Source organism: Rhyacophila brunnea, unplaced genomic scaffold (genome assembly GCF_057557595.1).
Source record: "Rhyacophila brunnea isolate RB1 unplaced genomic scaffold, BYU_Rbru_1.0 scaffold_17, whole genome shotgun sequence".
In the NCBI taxonomy this organism is placed as follows: domain Eukaryota; kingdom Metazoa; phylum Arthropoda; class Insecta; order Trichoptera; family Rhyacophilidae; genus Rhyacophila; species Rhyacophila brunnea.
Window position 1 is genome coordinate 2635548 of NW_028232827.1, and position 24074 is coordinate 2659621.

The 24074-nt window shown below is 33.7% G+C and overlaps 2 protein-coding genes across 2 annotated transcripts in view; both read right to left on the minus strand.

Moving 5' to 3' along the window:
* Window positions 1–1681, minus strand: part of LOC147073550 (uncharacterized) — a 138360-nt gene extending 136679 nt beyond the window's left edge. The window contains exon 1 of the mRNA XM_085944658.1: window positions 1164–1681. The gene's annotated coding sequence lies outside the window, so the exon portion shown is untranslated. The remainder of the gene's footprint in view (window positions 1–1163) is intronic.
* Window positions 1682–16802: 15121 nt separating this feature from the next.
* Window positions 16803–24074, minus strand: part of LOC147073551 (uncharacterized) — a 61573-nt gene continuing 54301 nt past the window's right edge. Inside the window, exons 19-20 of the mRNA XM_085944659.1 lie at window positions 22916–23079; window positions 16803–17642 (exon numbers count right to left, since the gene is read on the minus strand). Of these exons, the coding sequence (XP_085800785.1) occupies window positions 17550–17642; window positions 22916–23079 (257 nt within the window). The 3' untranslated portion in view covers window positions 16803–17549. The remainder of the gene's footprint in view (window positions 17643–22915; window positions 23080–24074) is intronic.

Here is a 24074-nt window from a genome sequence, read left to right on the forward strand (position 1 = left end):
CGGGCCTCCAAATTCCTAAACCCACCACTGGAGAAATACGGAGAGTATAATATATAAACAACGTGATATATTTTAAGACCCTGTTATTTTAATGCAATACCTTGGATAAGTAATTTGATGTTTTCAAAAATTAATTGGAGTCAATTAAATCAAGGGAGTCGGAACCGGAAACTTAAAAGAACGAAACGTAAGAAGTCTGAAGGCTTTCGAGATGTGGCTTTATTAGCGTAATTATCTGAGTCAATCATATCAGTCATGTTAAAAGCTTCAGCCATATGTTTCACAATGAGATATATAACTCACTACAATTATTCATAATGCAGGGAAATTTAGAGGGCAGCATAAGTGTATTTATAACGAGATTCTTATTTCTATGCAATCAACCTTGAATAAAAGGCATTAAAATATCTAATGCGATTACCTTCGTATTTTATTCCTGAATAGAGGTTTACTACAGAACCAACAGTACACGCATTTATATAAACCATCTAAAGATACCTTGGGATTTTCATTATAGGACTATTATCTCTTTTTGTCGTGAGGGTGTAAAGGCCAAATACCTAATACGAATAATATTAAGACGTCATTACGTTTTCTATCTCGCTTGAGGCCAAGGTAAAACCATTAAGGTAATCACTATCATTGAAATAAGAAATAATATAAAGCCAAGGCTCTCAACTATAAAAAAATATATGTGTGTTTTTTTCTTTTAATCCCATTTTTCCGGAAATCAGAAAATCTGCAATTATATATTATTATAAAAAGTGTTGTATTATAATTACGTGAAAATAACTGAAAGATTAATTAATTAATACCGTGAGACAGGGTGTGCTCATTTCGGGAAGAAATCCATCTACCTTTCTGCTTCTACGCTTTAAATCTTAAAAAGTATATATAGGTATTTAAATATATTGTGTACTTCCATAAAATACTTACAATTAATATATTAATATAAGTAGTATAAATTATAATCATTGCAATTATGTATTTTAATTATTTATTAAAATTAAATTTTCAAAAACTCTCAAAGCATTTTATAATGTATGCAATATTATTTATAATGTCTAAATTCTATAATTATTACAGAAATTTAAATAATATTGTTATGTATGTTATAATGATAACTAAATCTATAATATGTAGCATAATAAAGTCATACAAACCATTTATGATAGGATCAGGTATCACTATACACAGAGCTTTCATAATGAACTTGGTCTTCCGTAAAGTCAAATAGGATAACTACATTTCCGATCTATTTGCCCTTCGCGGCTTATTTTTCGAGGTCATCCCTCTAAAAGTAATGATATACCTCCATAAGCAAAAATATATTATTTATTCCCGCTATTTATAGTTTAAATTTAAATTAAGAATGTTATAAAAAACAAAAAATAAATAATGACAGTAATCAAGTTTTCTTTTGTTTTACGAAACGGTGACACTGCGCGTTCAAATATGTAACACAATTTGCGATGCTCACTTCGTTATGTATAATTTATATATTACGTTCGATTTTCAAAATTTAACGTCACATCCTGGGCGCCAATTCCTGTGCGAATCGGGTGGTTTTTCTCTATTGTTTTTTTATCGCTTCGGTTAATAGTTGTACGTTGACAAATGTCGGTCAGGCCCGGCGGAAGACGACGACACGCGCGGCGTAATCTTTCATACACACACGACTGCCCGCTCGCTACACAGATCTGGACGAGTTTTCTCCACTAAACTAGATTCGACCATTGTTATAGTCTCACGTCATGCTGGGATGCGTCCCGGTTTTGTCTTCGAACGCTCACGCCTTGCCGGAAGGACGAATTTAATTTGCGAGTTTCATGGTCGCAATTTTTTTAAATTCGGTGATATTCCTAGAAAGATAAAATTACAAACATAGATTATTATAATATAGTAAATAATAAACCTCAATCAACGATAAAAACATCCTATATTCAATAATTATTAAGACTGTACACTGAAGACGAATCTCACAACTGAAATATAAATGCAACAAAAATGACTTGGTTCTAAAACAGATACACAAACTCCCGTTATTCACGAATGTGTTGAATATCCGTTTTGAAGAGTGAGAGAGAAGAGTGATCGCCCAAGAAGTTAAAAAACCAAACGATGAAGAACTTTAATCGAATTTAGTCGATGTGCACCAACGAGAAAATAACAAAATAAACTATGGAAGTAGCTGGGAGAGGCCTACATAGAGACTGGCAATGAATATGGATGAAGAACTGATTGCTTCAGAATTGGATTACTAGTCTTCGCTTTGAAAATCAGTCGTGAAAAGGCTGTTGCTATTCTATTTCTAATGAGTAACATCTTAAGATAAAACCCACAGCAGGTGGCGTGGTGAAGTACAGAGGTTTACGAGGCATTGGTCAACAAGTTTGCATAATTATGGTATTATTGAAGTAGTAAAATGGTTGAATTTCGATATTTGGATACCATCCTTGACGAATCGACTATCAAAAACTTTAGATTTATATGATCAATAATATATGTATGCATTTTGTGATAAATAAAATGGAGCCAAAGTCACCAAGTCGCTTATTTGTGTCTGTCAGAATCGTCTCTTATAAATCTCGTTCATTTGTAATAAAATACGGATGAAAATTACTAAATAATGAACTCTACTTGCATTGTAATAGAGATCAATTTCCAAACTATGTAAATTGATTTGTACACGTTATGGTTTTTTATCTTCAACGTGTTTATATTTTAACGTCAGATGTTCATCATAAATACATAATGTATCTATAACAGTGTGTGTAGTCAAAACTGAATTCTAACTACAGTGAAATAAGGATGATTCTTACAGATCTTTGTCAAATGTATATAACCTTTTTTGAAAAGAGTACCCATTTTTCTGTTCAGATTTGTATGGAATAGTATATAAATAATTCAATAAAAAATAATTTGTGCGAAATATAACTAAAAGCAAACTTTTACAAAATTACAAATAGTTAAAATATAAATAATTTTGAATATGTCAAAACCATTTATATTGTTTTTATTTTTTGATATTTTATGATTGAATGTACTACGTAAATTAATTATTGGTCATGCATAGTGTCCGAATTATTGCAATGGTTAAAGGTTCAACTCACATTTAGTTTAAATTACAATCACTAATTAATATAATTTTAGATTGAGAGTGGTATAGGGAGAAAACTTTTTAAAAGAGGTAAGGCGAGTGAAAATGCACACGTAAATGGAAATTCTAAATTTGAAAAATAAACTGACACGCAAATTAAGAAATCTCTTATTTTAATCGGGTCGTGAAATAAAACAAATTATAGGATACTCTCATAATAGTTTGACAGATGACTGATAATGTTGACAGATGGTACTGTCATTTGGTATTTTTTCTATTACTTTTTATATATTTTTTTTAATTAATTACATGTGTTTTTGAATATTCCAAATTAAGTGTACTAATAATCAACATTCCTACACAACTGTTCCTAATAATATATGAATATGATGTATTATTAATTAAGGTTATCATACATTTATCCATATCGTTTTACGGATATGTTTCCTACCTCCGTATGACATAATATAAATAAATATATTTTTATTCGATATCCTGAAAGGTTAAAGCTTCAACAGGAACGCATAAATTTTCCGAGATGCTGCGACCCTTTTGCGCATGCTCAATTTGAGATGAGGGAGAGAATGAGAGGGAACATTGTTGGAAAAACTAAATGGAGAAAACTGGCAACACAGATGCCATCTGCCGAGGGAAGCGAGCCCCGAGCAACTTCTCTATGGTTAACTAAGTGGAATATTATTTGTCTATGGCATCCTTTGAAGTCCGCACTTTTCATCGTCATTTGGGGGAAGTGTGAAATGTATCAATGCTTCATTGTTCTTTTTTCAATAATGATCCTTCGCTGTTGGAAGGCGGGAGAGGGAGTGATTATTATTCTTTTGAAAAAAATGAATTGTCTCGATTATAAATTTTCGAGATAAGATGTTTTTCGATTTTGCGGTATAGAATGAATTTCCCCTTTGAAGAAAATGATACTGATACAATATTATAAATCAGGCATGTCAAAATTCAGTATCAAACATGGCAATGGTCTATCAATCTCTGATATTGTCATTTATAAACTTATAATAACAAACATATTATTATATTTTGATGACGCCCGTTCTGGTCTGCGTTTGGGCATGCTTTGACTCATTGCACTTAAAAGCTCTTGCGTCAAATTATTGTCATAAAATACAAAGAGCCTGCTGCGCGACGGTAAGGGAAAACTACGCCTCAGTTAAAATGTAGGCATTTTCTTTCTGAATGTACATGCATTTTACACTTTTTTTTACAAATACTCAATTCTTATGGCCCATGGATCGACGCGTTGGACATACTTAGGTACAATATCTCATTAATTTATACTAGTACTAGTAGTAATTAAATTGAAGTGTATGTCTGTGATTTTGAAATATTTGCCTTTTGATCAACGCTTTGACTGTTTCCATGATACTTTACACACAAAATATTTTCTTAATTTGGTCTTTATGCCTGTTTTGTTTGTTCCGTCATAACTCAAAAACATTAGACCAATATTGATGAAACTTTCACAAGGTAGATATTATTATAGGTTACGTTAATTACTAATACTTTAGTAGAGTTTTATCTCGATATCTCAGAAGCTTCAGATGCTACAAAATAAAAACTAATCGAACATAGGCAGTAGTAAGATAACAGGATTGGATTGGTCAAGTGAGGTGCGGGTAATAGATGTGCGCGTGTATACAGTTATACCACACATGCTGCGTAGCGTACGACTGGCGGATACGACTCGCTGCGAACTTTGTTGGCTTGTGCGTCTCTGATAATTACCTTAGGAATCGAGGGCATCCGTTGTTTGTTCTCCCAAGATGCAGAAATAATCTGCCATTAGTGATACCAACTGGGAGGGCAATAACCATGTTTAATAAAATCGCTTCGGATATTGATATATTCCACCTACGTGAGGATGAGTATAGGTGGACGTTGTTTTATATTTTTTTTAAATAGGGTCTGCTTAACTCATCCGGTGTACTTCCTTGTAATTATCTAATTAATATTTTTTGTATTTACACTTTTCAACTGTATAATAACTTAATACTGATCTATCTCTTTTTTATGTAATAGTGTTTTAATAATATTTCTTTATTTCTAAGTGTCATGTTGTGAACGTCTTAAATTAATAATTTGTAATGTTCACTTTATGTAAAAAATAAATAAAAAATTGAAATTCAGGTAGCTGACATATAGCAGGTTCATCTCATTTCTTCTGGCATAAATTTCATTAATTACCGTCGCGACTCTTATTGCTCGCTTTCTTGCGGGCTTAAATTAAATTTGAAACCATTAAAGGAATATCCAGAATTAATGACACTTTTTGTAGTGCATTAAAAAATGTGTCTACCATCCCCAAAGAATTTCGACTCTAGATAGAAGTAGTTCTATTCGCATTTCATATTATAAATTTTCAAGGCAGTTCGAATTTTGAATTAAACGATTACAAATGTTTCTAATAAACCATTTCTTTTATTCAATGAATACACAAGATTTTGAGAATGTAACATTCAATATATTGAACATAAATAACCTGAAAACACCTCAGATAAGGTGTTTAATATTTCTTGATTTAATACACAGAAACAGATAGTCAATAATAACGCAATTTGATAAGCATTTCATGTATGACCTACTAGTTTAAATTGTCGTAATTATATAGGAGGCTCGTAGCATAATTGGTTAATGCACAGATTGGCGCAACAACAATGGTTATACGGGTTAAAATCCCGTCGACTTTCATATTTTTTTTCAAATATGATTTTTTCTAGTGTGTATATAATATCTGAGGTGTTTTCAAGCTATGTATGTTCGATTATACTTGTAGAGTCTGTCTTCTAAAAACTGGCGTGCGTTTTTCCCCCCGCTTCAGCATTCAGCACTGCATTCCCTCTCGACCCCTCCCATTGAAAACTTGCAAAAGTCGAACGCGATGGCGCAATTCTTTCCGTCCGCAAACGACATGACGTGAACGCCACCTTATAGAATACAGACTCTAGTTATATTGGTAACAATTTCATTATTTTCTTCTTCTATTGGCAGCCCCAAAAACAAAATGGCGGCCCACGTTCTTATTTGAAGTCTGCTTGTTTGTTTACATAACCTCCGTACGTATTTCTCGGTATTTTACGTAATTATTCATCTTTAAAATAATTACAAAGCTATTTATTTTGGCTGCCTAAATGGAATTGACGAAGACGTATCATTCCACATGTATATTACAGCTAAATTTTATATTCTAACGTCTGCTTTGAATGTCAAATTGAATTCGAATTTAATTATACACTATCCAATCCTATTGATTTAAGTATTTGTGGTTAATTTTATCAATATCTGCACATATGGCTATGTAAATATGTAGTTAACTGAGTGGATAAATCTGAAATTATAATAGAATGTAATAAAAGTGTGAAGCACTCTTAAAGTGAACCTGCAATGTGAAGTCACTTGTAGCTAACTTAATTAGGATATCATATTCTATACACAAGACTGCTAACGGCTGCTATCGAGGGTAGTTTATCATATTTTTGTATCTAAGTATTAGAACTTATTGTAACAATTACAATAAGTTAGTTGGAATTGTTACAATAAGTGCTATGTTTTAACGGCGCTTCTTTTGACTGTGCTAAATTTTAGAGCAAGATATACAGTTTTGACTGTTTATACGGCTAAGTTATTCTAACAATTAATATCTTTGGTTTACTTCAAGAGTTTTTAATGACAACTAGGATCAGTAATAAATAATCCACGATACTTAAAAGATTTTTATCTTTTTCACGAAGTTGGTATAGGATGCTGCCAGTCGTGCTCATTCTAGGGCTTTACAGTTTACACCGTTGATGACTTTGATGGGATTATGGTCTTTTCAAAATATTTAAAAGACCTCCAGCATAGGATGCAGGTGCTGGTAAATAAAACTTGCAAATTAGGGTTACAGATTAATGTCTCGAAGACAAAGGTAATGTTGACTGCTTCGTTAAGCTAAAAGCGGTCTACGGACTGGAATTTAAATCGAACGGATTCCCTCCCTAGCGGAGGTCAGCCACTCTTTCTGCTTCTTTCTGCTACCTGGATCAGTTCAGTGGAGCTGCAGTAATCATGAAGGTTCTTACGCCACTAAATTCAGCGTCGTCAATCTTTCCTTGGACAAGTTGGGGAATGCTGTATTTTTGTCCTCTGATAATGTAGCCGAGGTACTGTACTTTTCTGGTTTTGATACTATGTATAACTTCTCGCTCCTAGCCCCATTCGATTGTGAACTTCAACATGTATCCAAAGAATTTTAAGGGTGCGTCTATCAGTCACATTTCGAAAGCCTAGACTCTCTGTGACATCTCTCGGTTTAGCGTCCATACTTCCATACCATAGAAAAGAATTTGTTAACATAACAATGAACCATACGCAGTCTCAGACCTAGGTTAAGGTATTGATTGCTAAGGAGGCGTCTCATTTTGAGAAAGGCAGTCCTTATGATCTCTATTTGTTTTTATTTATATACGGATCAATAATTACATATATCTCATTTTTCTTTAAATATAATATAATATATTATCATAATATTATGATATTGCCCGCAGAACTAAGCTGACATTAACAATATGCTAACTACTTTATAGTATTACTAGGTGAAAACTCGATCCAATGATGTAAAAAAAAATATCAAAACTCTTGTTAATTATTAGGACTCAAGCAAAATAACAGAAAAAAATCACCTTAAGTCTTTTGTAGTCTTGATCATGGCCCCCATAATGGAGAAGGCTGACAGGGCTCTAGCCTGGGAGCCCGGACTCAGGACGGGCCCGGCGAGGCGAGTCCAGATAAGTGAGATATACACACATCAAAAATTTACTTTAATAGTAAAAAAAGTCGCCTGCAGCGCTATTTTCCTTCAGCAATATTATTATTTTAAATTATGTGGTTCTACGATACCTACTATTTTTAATTGTGTATCAATACTCGACATCTCCATAATTCAAATGGATGTATTAAAATATACAATAAAACAGTAAATATAACTACACATTAATTTTACCGCTACGCCATTTGGAAAACGCTACTGTAGAGCCTTTATCCTTAGCGATAGGTATGGGGGCCCACCAAAGATTCAAGCCTGGGGGCCCGCTTTAAGATGTGGGGCCCATGGTCTTGATAATGGTATTATAATCGAAATAAATCGGTCCAATATTCAATTAATAAAGTGGAATAAGTACTTACTATAAAATTGTTTTTTATTTAATTAAACAAATTATACATCCAGTAGAATTTAATGTTATTTTATATTATCTTTTTGTAAATGTAAAAGTAAATACTAACTCTAGTAAGAAAAGTGTTTCTTCGACATTTTTTTTAAAATGCAGCCTTTAAATTACTTATGGAAATATGATAATTAAAATAAACAGTATTTTGAATTGGTCCTTATCTTAATTTTAAACATCCTTGTTACAGATTATACAAGTAATAAAAATGTCGGAAAATCTCTAATATCACAATAAATTTTGTGCCTGTTCATTTATTCACCCATTTCTGAAGTAAGCCTCCTCTTGTGTTTCTTGCAGATAATAGAATTACACGAAATCCGACGCATAGCTTCTCTATGGAATTTTCAATTAAAAAAACACGCATGAATTTTACGTTGTTTGAACAATATGTTCAATTAGATATAGGAAAAAACTTTATAAAATATCTTATGTGATATTAGTTTGAATAAACAAAGTCAATTTGACATTATTTTTATCTAACTAACTTTGTGTTTTTTATAATAATATGTAGGTAGCTGTTAGTTGAGGCCAAGTAGGAAAATGAAATCAAACAAACATATTTTATAAACAGTTACAAAGTCCAAAAGAAACTTTTCTACCATAGTTATTTATTATTATCATCATCAGCCGGGGTCGATCCATTGCTAAATGAAGGCCTCCCTGAGCTCTTCCCACTCATCTCGGTCCCTAGTTCTTCACTGCTACATATATCTACCGAACTTTATGATTTTGTTTATTCAGCGAGTTTTAAGGTGTCCTTGTGGTCATTAAGTACCCATTGGGTACCATTATCATTGCATCTGCTTAATAACCTCTATGATACTGCAAACATTCATCTGCTTCCTTATCCATTTGTTTATTTTATGGTCTTTTCACGCTATCCCAACATGCACTTTTCCAGTCCACATATATTTTTTTTTTACTTCTCCTACATTGATAGTCTATGTTTCACATGTATACATAAGCACTGGTCACGCTTTGGTTGAACACTCTATGCTTACAATGGGAGGTCATTTTGAAGATATGTACTATTCAAGCTCCCAATTGCGCTCTATGCAATGACATTATTAATGGACAGCGCACTCAATATAGTAGCTAGCAAGTAAATTCACGTATGGTGACATTTGCACACGTATAGGTAGACGTCACGCAATTTCCATTATGCGATATCACGCATCAGGAATGTATAGCAATATCACCTTTATTGTAATGGCGTTAGAACAGTGTTTCTAGTGTCAATGTTCATCTGAGCGAACCTGTTCGAACCAAACCATTCGGCAGACCCGACAAAAAGCATCGGGAATTTATAGCAATATCACAGAACAGATTATGCCATTCGGCAGACCAGACAAAAAAGTGAGTTTTTTTTCCAGATGCTTCGTCCATATTAATGTCATTGGCTCTATGTGAGTTTGGTTCCGCAAAGCAATCTCATCATTATTTATATGAACAATCAGTTAGTTGGTAACCAAAGTAAGACGCCATTTTTTTTGTTTAAAAACAATGCTGCAAACGTAGGAAAAATAAGATCTATAATTACCAATTTAACGGCAATAAAAACGTATGGAATCGTTATCAATGAATGTTTCCATACAAAAAAATCTTTTTACTCACCTTTTATTTTAGTATCTACCTATCTATTTTTTTAAGTAAATATCAAATTATAAATGTAATTAATACACATCTACATTGTATTATATTATCTACTACGTCAATATCTATAAAACTACGTTTTTTTCTCTTGACTTAATTTACAAATTCGATCAAAAAATATATGAATCACGTTCGCAACACTGATTTTTACTTTTAGTTAAGAGTCAATACCTAACTAAGTAGATCCTTCAACTAATTCCATTTCCAGACAGCTTGTTCCTAATTTTCTTATTTCCTCTGTACAACTGATGTGCACATAGGTATATATAATATTTATTAGAGATACATTCCTAAGTGAACGCTGTGTTTTTGTCTACACACTCGCTTTCCATTTTATGTAACACAATAAATCTTTTTCATCCAACCCTAATTGAAATATATGTACGTCCCTGCTGGATTCGAAGAAATGTTGTATTTTCTATGACTGCGTTATATTATATACAGTAAAACGAAAGATATTATTTATATATTTCTGAAATATTTCCAATATTATAACATAGGTATATCTCTATTAAAGTCAGTATGTAGTGCAATATAGGGATGGAAAATGAACAATTCGTGGTATTTTCTAAATGTTACAATAGACATACTATTCAGACGTCCGAAAGCACTCCATCCCAGCATTGTTCTGCGAGCAATTTCATCGTGCATGCTTCCGTCTTCCTTTCCTTCCTATCCATGCTTCCTCTTCAAAAGTGACCTACCATTATGTATGCGTAGGGTGTTCAACCAATGTGTGCTACCCGTGCTCACGTGTGGCTGCGAGACGTGAATCCTCAACACGAGAGATGTCCACAGCGAGGCATGGAGAGGTGTATGTTGGGCATTACGCAAAAGGACCGTAAGAGAAACGAATGGATTAGGAAGCAGACAGGAGTACACGATGTAATAGACGTTGCCAATCAGCTGAAATGGAGATGGGTGGGGCACATTGCTCGCCGAAAGGACGGCCGCTGGACAAATGCCGTCATCTAGTGGTACCCAAGGGGCACGAAACGGCCACAGGATCGCCCTAAAAGCCGCTGGATTGACGAACTGGTAAAGTACGGCGGAAATACGTGGCAGTGAACGACACAGGACCGAGAGAGTTGGAAGAAGCTTGGGGAGGCCTTCATCCAGCAGTGGATTGTCCCCGGCTGATGATGATAATGACTATAGACATACAATTTTTGTATCCTTAAATAATTATAGTCTCAATTCAATCATCCCTTATAAAATTTAGAATAACAATATTAAGTCATATTTTATCATAAGATATCCTCCGTTATATACCAATTTCAAATTAATCTTATTTTAACACGTGCATTACACATTTAATTAATTAAACTATTTTTATTAAACCAATAATTTTTAACATTTAATTCTTTATTGAACACACAAACCACAAAACTTAGTCGCCAATTTTTAGCAAAATTTGAGTACCACTTCACTTGCATGACTATTAATTACATCCGTCATAGTAGATAGGGTTCATGTGGCTAAATTGGTAAAGCACATTAGTCATTAGGCATCATATTTTTTTCAAGATATTTTTAAAATAAATATGTATGTTTCTGAGGGCTTCCGAATCATGTATGTTTAATTCATTTAATTACACAGTCATCAATATTCATCATAATTTATGGCACTACAATCCTGGCGGGTCTTGGCCTCCTTCAAAAACTTCCTCCATCTTGGATGATCCAGCGCTGACACTCTTTTGGTATTCTGGTGGGTTTCGTAAATATAGTTTTTACAGAGGCCCGTTTCTCCCTCCTCCGTTAGTCCCGCCGACTACCCTATCTATCTCTTTATTGGTTACCCGATCTTGGGTGAGAGAAATTGGGCGATAGCAGATGATACTACTCATATCGAAACTTACGCAAACATCACCCCTTAGAAACCCATTGTTAAACTTTCTATTGAGTTTTTAATTGACAATTTGCATATTGATTAATTAATAATTGGCAATTATAATATATAATGATGATTTCATATAATATGTACTACTTATTAAAGCTTAGCGACTGATCAGGTACACAAAGATTGTTAACACATCCATGTCTTCGTGTTTACTCTTATCTTTGATGCACGCAACTCAGGTTAAATTTTGATTTACTCCATCTATCTAAAACGCATTCTTCCTTGTCTTCTCCATACTTTTACCTAACCAAATACCATCACCCTTTCTTGGTTATCATCCTTTCTCCTCCGGGCTATGTCTATGGGATTGTTTTAATAATCATCATGACGTCAAGGTAGGATTCATTTTTCACCGACGTTTAAGATAAAATTTTATTTTTAGTTATAATTACGTCACCATTGTGGGGTCGTTTTGTTAGGTCACCTTTAAAACACGTGCAGATATTTGACGTATTTTTATTTGTTTTGATTATATTTAGAGAGCGTATAAGTTACAACTAGAGATGGGAAAACTGGTCGATGTTGAAGACTAAGTATACTTACTACCGGTGTAAAAAAATACTTAGTGTAGAAACTTGTTCCAAAATACTTACTAGTATTTGGAATACGTATGCGACAAAAGTTTCATACTCAACTGAAACTAAAACCAACTCCATATTAGTATTTGAAATACGTATCGGCTCAGGGGACTCAGACTGCGTATCGGCTTCAATAGAATCGCTAAAAATACGCTGAGCTCCGCTTGTTGAAAAGTTCCATTTATTATAAAATTTTAAACACATTTTAAATTTATGAGTGGTTTTTCTGTTAGGTTACAATATTCTTGTTAACAAAAATGAATAACAGTGATATTTTTTAATTTTAAACATGTTTTGAGCGGTCATATAACAAGCCTAAGCCTGTGCGTCATCTCATCACTGTGCTGCGATACAAAATTTATGACCTATTATTCATACATTCAAACGCAATAGACCAATAAATTAAAATATACATATATTCAAGTGCTATCTCGTTCGCGCGTATTTAATGTCAATAGTGTTGAAAGTCTACCAACTGGCGAGTGCACAGAACAGCGACTCTCGATGATATTATTATCATCACAAGTTTTTTGGAATAACTTTATTGGGCCACACATACTGAGTATGGGTAGTTTCATCCGAAACTTGAGTACACAAACTGGTGACAGTATTTCCAACTCACCTCTAGTTACAACCAGGGGCGGCTCTGCCTGAGGGATTCATAGGGACCATCCCCACATTCCTATCATGTGAAATATACACGTCTGATATTTTTATCATTAGACATAATATACATAATTTATTACATGTTTAAATAAACTATTTAATTAACGCGTTGCCATTTTATATATATATATTTATTATCAGTTGTTGTAAATTATGTAATAACATAATGATGGTTACGTTAATAAAATAATTAATTAAATTTAATACAACCCTTTGCGTGGTGACACTTCGCAAATTAAAAAAGCTATGGTATCCATTTCTCGCTGACCGGGATGGGGGGGCGGATGACAATGTCCCATCCCATCGAAGCCATACAAATCCCATTCTACGAAGTATTCTAATGCACTAATTCTTTGCAAATACTGGGAAGCGATTCAAACTTGTAAATTACATGTTGATAATTTCGTATGACTTTTACGTGTGCGTGGTGACGGTACCGAGGTCCGCAATGGACTCATTGAGTCGGTGCCGATATATTATGTAAGTAATATACAGTAGTTTACCTCTAAGTAAACGATGAGTAAACTGGTATCTAGTTGCTTAGCGTCAAATTTATATGATAAGGGGCATACAATAAAAATACAACACAAAAATAAATATACACACGTTTATTTATAAAGAGAATACACAGTATGATTGACAACATAAGAAATGTTTTTTTTTTGCATTCTGAAAAATACTCGAAAAGAAAAATATTTATTAATACTTTTTTTTTATTAATACGTAGGTACATACCAAAGACATTAATCTTATTCCAGGTGGAATCTTCAGTCGTTTCTCTATAAAAAATACCATTTTAATGCAAAAATATATAAAAAATTTGGAAAGTTTCCCAGACGTCTTTTTTGCCTCATTTTCATATTATAATATATGTTTAAAGTCATTATGTATAGAAAAGGGCTGTATTCAATATCATTAGTACATAAATGTTAGGTATTCAATAAATATAATATTAATGTCATGTTAAAGCCGATATTATTTTGTCTGTATTATTATATTTATTATTAAATAAATATTTAAAATTTGTATCATATAATAGTTTTAAAATAACTATGTTTTACATTTTGTGTAATATTTAGTCAAAATATAATATAATTATTTACACAAAAAAATAACTACATCTTCATTTTAGAAAATAACAATGTCATGTTAAAGCCAATATTTTAATTTATTTATAATAGGGTGGGTACTTAATATGTTAATTAAAATATTTGATCCTAATTGGATTATATGGGCCTGTACATGAAAAATAATTATTACCCTTTCGCCCAGCCAATTAGATCCATACTCATGATCAAATATATACATTGAAAAATACATGTATTTTAGACCAACGGCGGCTTCGTATTTATACAAAGACAGTCACTCTACGCGCTAGGCCAACGTCGGTACAGAACAGTGACGTGCAATCCATAGATGCTGTGTATACAGAGCATTCCCATGAATAATCAAAAAAGTAGTAGGTAGATATCGACTGTAGAAAGGAAAAAAGGGCGTAACCCTTAAATTTTCAAAATACGTTTGATTGCATAATAACGTTGTTCACGACTAAATACACGCTGTGTCCAAAGGGAATGGGACAATTGGACGCCGCACTGTTGTAGACACGTATACAGAACGTAGACGAGGAATTTTAATCAGTTTCTATCTACTACTTAGTAGTTTTAATTCATTTTACTCTTAACATAATGTTTTTTTATTGCGGATTGAGAATTACCATTCCTAAGGCTTTATATAAAATAAAACCCTTTTTTAGTTGGAACTTAAACATATGCACGATTAAAAATCATTATTTACGTGTCCATATTTAAATTCTCACCAACTATTAAATCATAATATAATAAATTAAATATAAATAATATTATTATTAAATATTTTTTTAAAGTACCTATAAGTACCTAACGTCTATTTAACTTCAAACTGCGTGGCGTCCAGTTGTCCCGCCGCCAAATCGTCTTAGACCAGTGTCCAAAGGATGTAAGCTACAAATTCCGATTTATTATCTAAATTTAGCTAGCATTTTTTTAAAAAAAGAAGGAAAAGACGTGGGAAAAACGACTTAACCATCGTTTTTATTTTTAATTAACCCAATAATTAATATCAGAATACGGATATAAAAACCAAAATATTAATTAGCATGCACTTCAAGGTTATGTCTATTTTGTATTTTAAGTTTGACCAAAAACCATAACGATGTTTTTGTGCCTCCTGTAAAATTTTATTTGTGTGGATTGCGTCCTTTTTCTTTTCCACAGACGGTATGTAATAATATTATGTAGATATTTATTGCTCAATTTTAATTAATTTTACTTATTCTAAAGGTTTTATACTTAATATTACGTGAATATATTTAGAATATAAAATAGATACCTACTACTCTGTAATGCTACAGCTTAGGTTTCCAGCCAATATTTATGTAAATGATACTATTATATTGAAATAGTAAACATAAAAATCACCACACGCCACTGGTGCATAGGTACCTACCGATTATCTTTTACATCAGGTATAATTTTAATAAATTATTTTTTACATTGTATGTAATAAGTTATCATAAAATTTAAATATAATATTATAATATTTACTTACACTTATATATTATAACAAATTGTTCATATCACCATACCGGAGAATAGCATGGTTTCTTTAATGGTGTATCCACTGATTAAATACATTAAAAAACAAAACAATACATCAATTATTATAGACAATGAGATGGCTGCCGTTATGCAGAAAATTAGTGTACATTAAACTCAAACTGAGAAGTTTAAAGTGAAGTTATTCATTCATATTAGTCAATTTATGCATCAATTAATAGAGGACGAATGTTTAATGGAAAAGTGTATTGATTCTTTCATGAAAAGAAGAAATAACAATAGGGTATTTTGTAATTAATAGACACTGTTGATTGGTTTTCATTCTACAAAATAAACTGAAATCTTACAATTTTTTTTTAATTCATAGGATTAAGATTTCGTGAATTTATAAACGTTAAGTGGACTGGATCTATTTTGAATATGAAAAAGTACGATGACAATTGTTGTGTTATATTATATATTATTATATTCAACTTCTATTTTTTGGATTGGTTAATTTTTGCACAACGCCAGCCAATATTATGACAAAATGACAAGATTTATGAATGTACACCCGATCCTCTTTTTGCACGGGGATACGTTCCAAAGACTACCGTGCTAAACAAAACCGTGTAAAAAAGATAAGGTGCCCATACAAAAATGGTAGATAGGTTCCATTACTTAAAATCAACTCAAAATACGAAATTCTTGAACTCAAAAATAAATCGAATTTATTTATTATTTATACATAAAAATAAATAGTTTTCGATTTATATTAAATTTAGCATTGAGAAATATATTCGTTCAGTCTCGTTAATTGACAATAAACGTGCCCGTTTACTGCTGTTTTTCTCTGGCAAAAAATCACTTATCGCTGGAAATATTTGATAACGCTGACGCCGAAGCACGCGGCGCGTCTCTCGTATCGAACCTCAAGTGACTAACTAGTGACGCCATGTATATAGTTATGTATGTCTGGATGGCATGCGGTGACAACATATATATTCACCAGTGGAGTGCGGTCCATTGTAATGCAATTTTTTGATAAATATGTAAATACATAATTACGTATTTTTATTCTTTTTATTTTGTTACGAAGCAGACAAGAGTACGCGATGTAATAGACGTTGCCAAACAGCTGAAATGGAGATGGGCGGGGCACATTGCTCGCCGAAAGGACGGCCGCTGGACAAATGCCGTCATCCAATGGTACCCAAGGGGTTCAAAACGGCCACAGGGTCGCCCTAAAAGCCGCTGGATTGACAAACTGGTAAAGTTCGGCGGAAATACGTGGCAGCGAACTACACAGGACTGAGAGAGTTGGAGAAAGCTTGGGAAGGCCTTCATCCAGCAGTGGATTGAGCCCCGCTGATGATGATGATGATGATGATTCTTTTTAGTTTTTGTAAACCTTGTTAAAGCAAAAAAATCAGTGTAAATAAAATATGATAAAAAAATCGGTACTTTTTTAACCGTGTTATTTCGAAACCGTGCAAAAAAAGCCGTGTAAAAAGAGGATCGGGTGTACATCATTATTTGAAAATACCTCAGTAAAATATATAACCAGTAGAAAAGTTCTTTTTGAAAAAAATACAACGCCATGCCGGTTGGCACTCTCGCCCATTTGCTTCATTTTTTTACTGGTTATATATTATTTTTCTGATGTGTTTTCAAATTATGTATGTTCAATAAAAGAATATTACATTCTTCAATCTTGAAAATTATTATTGAATAAAAAATAAATTACTAATTTATGAATTTGCTTAAAAGTATTAGTGCATAATTATAATATATTGTTATTGTTCAGTAAAGATCTATTTGGTTATTTCTTAATCTTATGTCATGGATAGAATCTGTCTCGTGGTGGCTCGACACTTCTTTGCTTGTTGATTGCTGGCTGGGCGACAGGTCCTCGTAGTATCGAATGAGTCATCTGAAGAACAACATAAAAAACATTTGCATTATCTGCTTATCTATAATATAAAACTAACAGTTTTTCCGGACCTCAAGAGACTCAAGGAAAACTGCATGCTTTTGTGCGTATAAATTTAGGTAATATTGGTAACGCGACAAGAATATTGCCTAAAGAGATCATTCGACGTTAAAAACATCTTGATTTGTTTTCAGATTTTACCGATAATATCTAGAATTTTACAATCAAGATGATATTCTCAAAATCGCAGGAATCTACCTCATGGCTGGAGAGGAGTAGCAGAAACATTTTCTGTCGAATCTCGATGTTGCCACAAACCATCAAACGGTTCTCAGTCTATATGTTTTCAATTGATAAGAGCGATGTATTTAGGTGTCGGTATTAAATGGCCACGATGGCCGAGTGGCTTACGCGTCGGCTTTACAGACGCTAGATCTAGAGTTGTTGGTTGTAAAGGCCCATCCTGACCAGAAACTTGTGTTGTCAACCTCATAAAATTTAACGATAATTATCATATTTTATTGGACCATAAATTACATTAATCGTTTGTTGAACTAAGTTGACAAATGTTGGGGTTGACAACATCGTCCTCACTGAAAGAAACTTGTGGCGACATTATAAAATGAGGTCAGCCATCATAAAAATAATCACTTTAGTCCGTAAGTTTTAATTGCTTTTATCGTATTGAGGATCGAATTTCTGTCGCTCGACACGAGTCACCACTTGTTTCGAGGCTGGCGGTAAAACTCAAAAGATTTAGCAACACACTTTAATGAAGGATCATTTTTAATTTATTGTTAATAAAATTCGCATACCAGTTGATTTTAATACGAAGAGCTACGTAAGTAGGTAGGTACAGGAATTTAGTGATATCGACTATGTATTTTTTACTCTTTATTCTCCCGTGTAGGTAGCGATTGCCAATCAATTGGAGCATGTCTAGCACTTATTTTGATTATTATTTATTACGCATTTTGGGACATTTTTTACAGAATCAAAATAATAGTATTTTCGGACTCTCCGAAATCTCGAAAAAAAATTCTGAGAAACAACGCGTACGTATTATAAAGCAGTGGTTTCCAAACTTCATATTACTACGCCTCCCTTTAAAAAAAATCCAATCTTGGCGCCCCAGCCTTTATTTCATTAAATAATACAGACACCTTTTTAAATATTCAACAATGTACCAATACAAAAATGAAAAAAAATATAAAAATAAACAATGTTTTAGGTACTACTACTTAGGTATATTATATTCATTTTTAAATTAATTTGTTTTTCACGCGATGAATGTGCTACACACACAACAGCACAATCAATTTCAATAGTAGTCAATCCGAATTCGTCACCGTTCATTGACAAATGGATTCTATCATGGGCCGCACATCCTGAAGCGGGCCTTCAGGCCAGGATCTTTGGCGGGCCCAACTACCTATCGCTGAGGTTTATGGTAGTATGATGCTCCAATGTAGTGTTTAATAAATTATACACGGGAGTTATCATTTAAGTATATCTATCATCATATAGGTATCACATGAAATTGCAACGCATAAGCAAATATTTAAAATATGTATTAGCACTGAAACAAAGCACTACTTATAGCAATACAAAGCACACTTAACTATAAATAAAATAATGTGAAACATGCATTTGCAAACTAACCAAGAAATAGATTTTTGTTGCTTCAATATATCTGGCGCAGAAATCATTTAAAAGTGTTTCCACATGACGAACTAATTTTTTTTTAAATTTTGATTTCCAAAGCTCCAATTTTTTATGAATGCCTTTACTTTGTCTTTTTAAATCAGTGAATGCATTAGTGGTCCTTGCATTTATTTATTCACTCATTTTTTTTTATTATCGTCCGTTATTCCTAAAAAATTGCCTCATTATGATTTGATCCTTTTATTTTATTTTTTCACGAGATAACTAGCGTGCTTCACAATAGTATGGAAGTGAGGTATTATAAAATTAGTCTCCATATTTTCAGACAGGTTTGCAAACAACCTTTTATGGGACTGTTTTTTATGTAGTTGATAACTAGCGGCTGATTTATAAACTATGCATTTGCAAACTGCAAACCTGTGGCTACATTGTGTTAAACTTTTCGCGCCTCCTTTTGCAACACTCCGCGCCTCCCAGTTTGAAAATCGGTGCTATAAAGGTTCAAATTAATCCATTATGATCACGTACTGTATCTGCTGATTCTACTGATCACAGCAAACTGCCGCTACGGGAAAAAAGTATGTAATGATGTCGTTTTTATTGGTATTTAAAATGTTATCAGACTGATAACATCCCATCCCGTAGCCATATGCCCATACCGGTATACGGTACACAGAGTAGGTATCTATATTTTTTGGACGGATTTAGTTTTATTGTAGTGTCATTCATTTTATATATTTCATTGCGTGAACACGTGAAACAGCGGCGGTGGTTCTTTTGTTTTTTTGTTATTACATATTAGTCATATTACATACCTACACACTGGTAAATCACGGCACATTGGGACAATGATAAAATTATCACAGCTATTGAACATTGCAGAGAAGAAAGGTGTGTATGGGACCCAAAACACCCCAATCACAAGTGCCGCAATTCCAACCACGACGAATACTGATTTGTTACAATGTTGCCAGATTCTAAACTCAGTAGATATTTCGATATTTTAAAAAAATATCAGTAGGTACTTAAGTATATTGACAAAAATGGATACAAGTTAGTTATGGGGAATACAGCGGCAAACACATTTAGAAAATAGCCGATATAATGAATTATTTGATAAGTACCATATGATTTTATAAAAAAATGTTTGACGCATTACGAAATATATTTTAATAATAATAACAATAACTTATGCTTTAACATCTTTAAATAAATTATTAATGATAATCATCATATTCTCGTTCGTAAATATGAGTGGAATGAAATCTTAAATTGTATGTGTACACGCGGTGCTTCGAAATCAATTGCATCTAGGGATTACCGAATGAATATATCAATACCGGTATTTCAGAATTTCTTATTGAATACCGGTATTCGTCAAAACATATTATAGAATAAAGAAGTACTTACCTATCAATAAATATAACTATTAACATCTATTTAAAACACTATTGTATAGCAACCTAAAGAACCTAACTACATTTTTTTATTATGATGACCTTTGTAATAATGTATAGATCATTAGTATAGATATTTTAGAACTGCTAATTTTACCATAAGTCCGGGTACAGAAAACCTTGCTGAAATTCAACGTTTGCTGGATGTACTATCAACGCTGCATCAATAGTTATAGAATAGTTGGAAATATTTACCATGAATATTTTCTTTTTTGAAATATGTTAATTCATCGCGACAATTATATAAGTATATTAATTGAGGGATTTTATTTTAATATTATTTAACTTCATTGTCGTCCTATACATTAAATTTAATATAGTATGCAGTAGTAAGTAATGACAAAATAATATTACATTCATTTTCGAAAAACATAAACGTGTACTTACGGTTTCTTAATACCGAAAATACCGGTATATTGGATTTTTGAAACTGGTATTTCGGTATCGATAAATAATTGAATACCGGTTATGAAATATGTACCGGTATTTAAATCCCTAATTGCATCATTATTATAACACGCGACACGCGAGCAATAAAAAATATAACGATAATTCTTTGATAGGTAAGAACAATGGCATTGGGTAAGAATGATTACGATTAGTCGATTACCTACATGTAAGTGTTTCCTGACTCTTTCCTGTACTCTGAGTCATGTTACATGTACCTACCTACATCTGCATCGAGGTTTGATTTAAAATAATATGTCATGATTAAGACAATGATATCGATTATTATCGTATTGGTATGGTTTATCTTTTTATTAAGAATTTATAGTAAAGTAAAATAATAATTTGGATGTCGTTTTTTTCTCTAAGGTTTATATCGACCAAATTTAAGTAGGTACTAACCTACATCTACCTATTTTGGGTTAGCCGTGTCAAATCACCAACGCATTTGAGATTGCAATATAGGTAGCTATAAGTACATATAATATTTATTTGGGTGACTTAAACCTACCCACTGTAATAGGTACCTACAGTTTGAAGAGTGCATGATCCCAGCCGCAAATATCGAGCGCCTTTTGATAGGTAGGTATAGCAGGTGTCAAATGCGAATAAATAATAATAATCAGGCGAACGTTCCGTGGCTTACAAGAAAAAATGATGTTGCGCGACACGTTGCCTCTCTGTGTGGACAAATGAGCAACGTCGACAAGTAGCAACACCTTCGATTTTATTACCCTATTCCGAGACATAGTCGTTAAATTTTATGAGGTTGGCGACAAAAGTGTCCGGTGTAGTCTCACTTTAAGATCCAGCATCTATTAATTGTATGCTGGAGGATGCGTCGTGTGTGAGATGTTATATATTCGGGGCACAATAGAAATGAGACACAGTGATGTATTTTCTTGGATTTATATTGTAGCACTACATTATAGATTATACACGGCATTACGAATAGAGATACATTGATATTGAGAGTTGATTACGTAGGATTTTACATCATTATGAATTTATTGGATTGAGTTTGGATATTCACGGAGTCGCGAATGAATATCTGACTGTACCAATCAAGGCCGAATATGCGACTGATTTGTTGACTGTCATTTCCGCTTAGTATTATTGTCTATGTTATTCAAATGAACATAGAAAATAATACCTAGGTTGTAGAGTTGGGTAAACCTCTACAGCTTATAATGTCGGCAAAAACACATTTTTTGTTTGGAGTCACAGTATGGACCTAATAGGTTGAGCAAGTGGCTAACATACATTTATCGCAAAATCTGTTAATACAAACCTCCACTCTCGGGAGGTCCATATTATGATCTTATTAGGATCGGACATGGTCAAAAGAAAAAGAATTAAAAAATAATACTCGCTCTTAATGACCGGTTAATTACATTTTACAGGGGTGTATTGGTTTTGTCGAAAAATCCCTATTTTCATATTATATACTCACACTCTCAATAAAGACGTGTATATTTCCGGAAAGTCGAAGATGTCAATTTACACTCCAATATTTGTACGTATCTACAGAATCATCAGTAGAGAACTACAGACTGGCAGCGGTTATCTCAGAATACCTCCCTGAAATCCATAATGAATGACTCCCGAGCATCTTCTCATAATGTTTTGCCATGAGCGTATCAATATATAAACAGACAAAAATATTTAAGTATGTAAATAATCATTATAATGTCAGTTAGGTACCGTATCATATTCCGACTGAATTCCCGAATAAATTTGCGACACTTTGAAAGCGTCCCCAAACATTCCCTCTCTGCTCATGGGGTCTGGTGTAGGTAGAACGGATCTTCTGGCAGCATGTTTCATTCTGGCTTCACGACATGTTCCGAGTAACGAATCCCCGTCAACTAAAATCACAAATCAAAGATTTATCTCCGATATTCATCGTCTATATCAGGGTTTCCCAAACTTTTTCTGCAAAGGAACACTTCGCAAACCCGGAAATTTTAACGGAACACTTAGTTTATTTTGTAGGTTATTTATTAGCGCAGCTAACCATTTTGCCAATTTTGGCAACTGTCGTTAAACGTTTTTTCAGAAAAGCACGCAAGGCTCATCAACGTGCACGCCTGCGCAAGCAACCACCTGCCTCCATCGATCCCCTTGCAACCATGGCCAAATCCACCCGAATGGAATACAAGAAAGCAATTACTCAAGCCAAGAAAGACTACTGGCGTAACTTCGTCACCATTGAGGGAGGTTCGGACCCCTGGGGTCCTCCATACCGTGCACTGAGGCTGAGACCGCACTGGGGTGCACTAAGGACCGACGAGCCTCTTGTGCGGCATCGAGAAACCGGGTGGCGGATTCACCAGTACTGAGTCTGAAACGGCTGCGGTCCTTCTCGAGGCCCTCATCCCACTGGATGATGAATCCAGGGATGACGATGCCATGAGGATGGCCCGCTTTGAGGCTTCTCTTCCCATCGACACGGATCACTCATCGTTGCCTTCCGAACAGGAGATCAACCACATCATACGCACGTTGATTGCTGGCAAGGCCCCGGGCCCGGACTGCATTGACAATTTACTTGTCAAACGCACATGGTCCATCGCCGCGCCAGAGATTACAGCCCTCTTCAGTGACTGCATCAGAAGCGGCACGTTCCCACACTGCTGGAAGAGGGGCTCACTTAAGGTAATCCCCAAAGCTGGCAGCCGAGAACCATCTAGCCCCAAAGCCTACCGCCCTCTAACACTCTTGCCCGCTCTGGGTAAAGTGCTGGAGAAGCTACTGTACCACAGGATTAAAGCCCATCTGGAGACACACTCGCCGCTTTCCGATAAGCAATTTGGATTCAGAAGAGGCAAATCAACAGTCGACGCCATAAGGAACGTGATTG